General features: G+C 47.1%; 1 protein-coding gene and 1 pseudogene across 1 annotated transcript; one reads left to right on the top strand and one right to left on the bottom strand.

The window, feature by feature from the left end:
• The first annotated feature begins 281 nt into the window (after positions 1-281).
• LOC125154063 (DNA-directed RNA polymerase III subunit RPC10-like) lies at positions 282-789 on the top strand (annotated as a pseudogene).
• A 2,972-nt stretch (positions 790-3,761) lies between these two features.
• TAS2R41 (taste 2 receptor member 41) lies at positions 3,762-4,944 on the bottom strand. The gene is given in 5 exon segments (XM_047837719.1): positions 3,762-4,055; positions 4,058-4,467; positions 4,470-4,598; positions 4,601-4,763; positions 4,906-4,944. Coding segments are annotated over 5 exon segments (1,035 nt in total).
• Between the last annotated feature and the right edge of the window lie 937 nt (positions 4,945-5,881).

Raw genomic sequence — 5,881 nt, 5'->3', positions numbered from 1 at the left:
GTACATTTTCTTAGTCTTTTCGTTTCTTTCCTCAATAGAACAGCTCAATATAGCAACATGACAGCACATAATATAGAATAAAGTTTAACGATAACAGCTAATATTTAGTAACTCTTACTATTCCCTTTATGGTTTTCTTCTTTCCCCTTTATGTCTTCAAAGAAAAAACAAAATAGTTTTGTTTTGTTTTTTTTTGCCTCCCTTAGCTGATGTCAAAAGCTACTTAAGTACTAAGTGAAATAAGTCAGTCAGAGAGAGACAAATAACATGAATACACTCATATGGGGAATTTAAGAAACAAAACAGTGGGCTTGAGATGGGCTCAGTGTCAGTACCCAGAGGCCGCACGGGCCGCGGACGCCCTGAACGGCAGTCGGCCACCAGGCTGCTTCTGCCCCAGCCACGGCAATGGACCCATCATGCAGGAGGACAGCACCGCTACCAGTTCGCCTGCGACACCTGCCCCTACATGCACATCACCCGCAAGGTAAAAAATCGGAGGAATCCAAAGCTGAAATCAGTGGAGGATATGCGTGTGGAGCAGCTGCCTGGGAGAATGTTGACTCTCCTGCAGAGTCATATCCTAACTGCGAACACCCGTGTGCCTATTTCGTGCAGCTTCAGACCCACTCTGCAGACGAGCTGGTGACCACCTTCTACAAATGCTCTGATGCTTGGTGTGGACACTGCCGGAGGAACGAGGGCCAGGCTGGCCCAGCCATGTCGGTGTCTGCTTACCTTCTCCCTCAGGGTGGATTCCCAGCCAGGAGCGTGAACTGTGTGTCCTGAGAGTCTCTGTCAGTGTGGCAGAAAGCTAACCCAGGATGTCAGCAAATATAGCCCATCTGCCCATCAGCAGATGAGCTCATTTCAATCCAGGGAGATTTGGCGGGGAGGGGGTACCCATAACCAAGTCCAGTCTGTAATGTCCTGCTCATTTATCTTTTAAATGTATGGGGTGATGACACTCTCACCATCAGCCCTCTTTTTTTTTAAGTTTATTTATTTATTTTGAGAGAGAGAAAGTGCACATATATGCATGAGCAGGGGATGGGCAGAGAGAAGGGGAGGGAGGGGGAGAGGGAGAGGGAGAGGGAGAGGGAGAGGGAGAGGGAGAGGGAGAGGGAGAGAGAGGGGGGGAGAGGGAGAGACAGAGAGAGAGGGAGAGGGAGAGGGAGAGGGAGAGGGAGAGGGAGAGAGGGAGGGAGAGGGAATCCCAAGCAGGCTCCACACTGTCTGCCAACGCAGAGCCGAGGCAGGGCTCGAACTCACAAACTGTGAGACCATGACCTGAGCTGAAAATAAGAGTCGGATGCTTAACGACCTGAACTACCCAGGCGCCCTCCATCAGCCCTCTTAAACATGTACCCTGTTTGCACAACTAAAAAAAGTAAAATTTTGTAATTAAAAAAAAGAAACAACAAATGAACAAAGGAGTAAAAAGAGAAAGAAACAAACCAACAAACAGACTCTTAATTACAGAAAACAAACTGATGGTTACCAGAGGGGAGGTGGGGGGTAGGGGAGGTGAAGTGGGTGATGGGGACTAAGGAGGGCACTTGTTGCGATGATCACCGGGTGATGTATGGAAGATAGAACGCTATATTGTACACCTGAAGCTAATAATATTACACTGTGTGTTAACTAGCTGGAATTTAAATAAAAACTTAACCAAAAAAAGCTACTTAACTGAACTATTCTCAGAGTCACACCCCCTAGTGAGCCTCTGGTGGCCTCCTTCAGCATCAGAGGCCCTTCTCAGTGATTTCTTAGCCACCACAGACGGTTTTTCTTTAGCTCACTCACACTTACCGTGTTGGCCTAATTTAGCAGTTAAAAAAAAATTTAAAGAATGAGAAAAAAACAAAACAAGAGGAGTCAAAGAAAGAAACAGAAACACTGGTCTTTCCTGGTGGCTAGAAACGTCCTTGACATACTCAGGTTTCTCTACTCTTTTTGTGCTGATGCAGATACAGAGTATAATTTTTTAAATAATATTAACTATGCAACACTAGAATTACTCTTAACAAGTTACGATCAATACTAATGTGTCGTGCACATATACTGCCTACATCAATCTTCGCAATTACTCTGAGACAGCTGCTATCACCTCGGTGAATATGTCAGGAAACTAAGGCATAAAGGGTTAATTACACCTAAAAGAATTCACATCACGTTGTGTAAGACCTGTGTTTTAAAAAATTAAAACACTACTGAAAGTAATCAAAGAAATCTTGAATAGTTTTTTATTTTGTTTTGTTTTGGGTGGGGGGAAGAGCGTGTGGGGAGGGACACAGCGAGAGGGAGGGAGAGAATCTTAAGTAGGCTCCACACCAAACTCAGAGCCCAATTCGGGGCCCAACACGGGGCTCCATCTCACAATCAGTTGTGAGATCATGACCTGATGTCAGATCAAGAGTCAGACACTTAACCAACTGAATAAATCTTGAATAATCTTGAATAAATGGAAAAGCATACCATATTCTTGAATAGAAGACTCGACATCATGGATATGTATTTCTCCTCATGTTGAATTATACAGTTAGTAGTATCCAACATAACTTTCTTAAAAAGGAATTGTTTGGGACTAGACACTACTATAGCCAAGAAAGTTAGAAAAGATTAATGAAGAAAGACTAGTTCACCAGTCATTCAAATATCATAAACCTAAAATAGTCAAAATGCTGTGGTACTGGCACGTGATTATACCAAAGTAGCACAGTAGCAAAACGGAACAGAAAGGAAGTACCCCAATATATATAGGAATTTAGTCACGATAAAAGGTAGCATTTTAAATCAGTGGAGATTAGATTGGGATTCTCTCTCGTGCTCTCTCTCTGCCCATCCCCTGCTTGCGCACACATGCTCTCTCTCTCTTAAAAAAAAAAAAAAAAAATTAAGAGGTTAAATGGTTTTGGGATGCAAACTAAGTGAAACTCTTGAGTCTTTGTTTTTCAGAACTAGAAGTACATGTTTATTCAAATTACATGTGACTTTGTGACTTTTGCTTAAGGAAGAAAAAAAAGTTCCAGAGACAATTTGAAGACAGAGAAAATCACAATGTGTGATTCTTAAGAAGAATAAACATGGAAAATGTCTGGCTGCCACTGAGACTTTAGAGGGGGGAAAACTGAAAGCAGAACAGTGGAAATAATAATAAGAAAAGAGATGGGTTTGTGTAAAGAAACTTTCCAGGAGTCTTCATAAAATTAAAACCAAATTATCCAAGTGTGCTGAAAGAAAAAGAATCCGCACAGAAGGGAGGGCTATGCGACATCACAGCCCAGACCACTGTCGGCCCCAACTACTGCCCTCCAGGGCTCCCATGGTAACCAACACATTATCCTCAAGAGACCTGCTTCTTCCCCATCCACATCCCAGTTCAGCCACAGACACATTTTCTCTTCATCCCCTGGGAGGCTGTTGAGATCACATGTACTGTTAATCAGGACTCTTTAACTGGAAGCTGCCACATAACAGAGGGGACACGAAATAGAGAACAGACAAAATTTTATATTCTGAACTTCTGGACAATACTGGCTCTCTGGGACCTGTGGGTCCCCATTTGACAGTGTCCCAAGGAAGGAATCTCGCTCAGAGAATCCCCAGAGTTGACTCCCCTCCTCTCCTTCCCAACGGAGGAAGCCCAGAGTAGAATCCAGTAGGTACCTGCCTCGGAAGCTATCTCTGTGTTAGTGGGCACAGGTTCCGTCACCCTCCCTGAGTCTCTTCCGGGGGTCTGGGTAAGGAGACCGTGCCACCTAGGCCACCCAGAAGCCCCTGGCCAGCAGCAGTAGCTGTCTGCACACCCTTCGAAGCCTGAGGTTGCTGGAGATGAGGAAAAACGGATGGACAGACATGCACAGGTAGATTAAAATCTGCCACGGCCAGTACCAGTCACTCTCTGAGAAGAAACCTGCAGCATCGATGACCAGGGATGCGAGGGACAGAGCATCAGGAATGAGGAAGGAGACGAGCGACTTCAGAGCTCTGGTGTGAGCCTGGGCACTGGGGTCCTGTGGCCTGTGGGCGCTGAGCCGCATCCTCCCGGTGTGTGCCTCCTCAGAGAATTAATCAACAGCGCAACTGAGACCAGAAAAACAGAGCAAGGAACTAACCGGGTGATCAGCTTCAGGGGCAAGAAGTAGTGAACTTCCAGTGTCCTGCTCCACTGTCTGAAGGTCATGTTCCCAGGAAACTTTCTAATTAAGAATCCTTCACACACAGCACAGTTTCCCCAAAAGAAGAGCAGAGTGACGATGAAGGAGACCAGGAGAGGAGCCATGAGGAGCCAGGGCACTGACCCTGGGAACCTCCACTTGAGCCAGAGGAAGGTGGGGTGGGTGAAGTTAGTGATCTTCATGCAGAAGAGGACACTGTGCCAGGAGCTGAACCAGAAGGTGGCTGAGTTCAGGAAGTCCCAATGGAGACCAAAGAACTGCCGTGCAGGACCTCTGCTGTACTCGGCCAGTAGAAGCTGTTCACCGTTCCAACCCACTGCAGGCAGAAGCGGGAGGCGCCCAAGCTCAGGATGATCATGCCAGAGAGAGGCAGCCTCCCCCGCCGCAGCCTTTCCCGGCCCAGCACCAGCACAACGAGCCGTTGGCCAGGATTCCCAGAAGGCACGGCAGGACGAAGAGCAGCATGAAGAAGGCTGAGAGCCCTGGCCGCGTTTCGGCCGCTCGGGTCACCACCCCTGTGCCTTGCGCCTTGGTCCCTGGCCTCCTCCCTACCCCCGCACACAGTCCCTCTTTAGACCTTTCCTGGGGACGTGAGAAGAGTGCTCAGGCTCTGCATCTGAGTCACAGTTCGCTCACAAGGCGGATACTGGGGCTGCAGGGGAAAGGTGAGCTCAGCTCAGCGAGGATGCAAATTTCCCGTGGGCTCAGTTACCACGAGGCCTACCCGCTGCCCCTGATTTGCCTTGTCTGGTTTTGCCTGCATGCTACCATCGTTAGCATCAATGTAGAGAGTTTTTCAGTGTCTCTGTAGCTGAGTTCTATCCTTCTTATTTCTCCCTCAGGACAATATACACACCTCTCCCCATCAGATCATTCTTAAGACATGAAGCGTACAGGCAACAAGTACAGGAGACATTTAATATGGCCAAGACCTGGGCAAAACAGTGATGATAGAGAAGTCTGTCTCCAGCCAAGCTTCCCTGTCACACATCCACCCTCAAATATGAGCAGTCATCCCCTTCAAGGTCAGAATCTTTGGTCCACCTTTTTACCAAACCTCTTCTTAAATCCTTCATGGACCCTGAGATATGAATGACTGATAATGGTTTAAACCAGTTTTATGTTCCAGTGAGAGAATTCATTTCCTTGTGGTTGTGGAACTAAGGGCACCTGCCTCTTGCTGGGTCTCAGTTGAAGGCTCCCTCAGATCCTGGTGGCCACTGGCTGTTTTTGCCAAGTGGGAGGTTTCAACATGGCACCCTACTCCATCAAGCCAGCAAAGAGAGTCTCTAGAGGGAGCTGGCTAGCAGGATGGAGTCTTAAACAGTGTAGTCCAATCACAGGAGGACATCCTATCACTTTTGCCATATTCTGTCGCCTAGAAGCAAGTCACAGTCTGCAGGGACGCTCAAATGGTGTGGGTTACAAAAAGGTACAGATACCAAAGTTGGGGAACCATCTTAGAGCCTATCTGCCACAATGAGACAGCACAGCTTACAAGGCATGTGTGCTGTCCTGTCTTCCAACACCAACATTAAAAAGAGATCCCTATGAGACCACATTAAAAAGCAAAAGTATTTTCTGGGGGGCTCCTAGGTGGCTCAGTCAGTTAGGCATCTAACTCTTGATTTCAGCCCAGGTCATGATCTCATGGTTTGTGAGACTGAGCCCTGCATCGGGCTCTGCACTGACAGTGTGGA

This window comes from Prionailurus viverrinus, chromosome A2 (assembly GCF_022837055.1).
Source record: "Prionailurus viverrinus isolate Anna chromosome A2, UM_Priviv_1.0, whole genome shotgun sequence".
Taxonomy (NCBI): domain Eukaryota; kingdom Metazoa; phylum Chordata; class Mammalia; order Carnivora; family Felidae; genus Prionailurus; species Prionailurus viverrinus.
The sequence above is the reverse complement of the archived record's forward strand: the minus strand, read 5'-3'. Positions and strand labels throughout refer to the sequence as shown.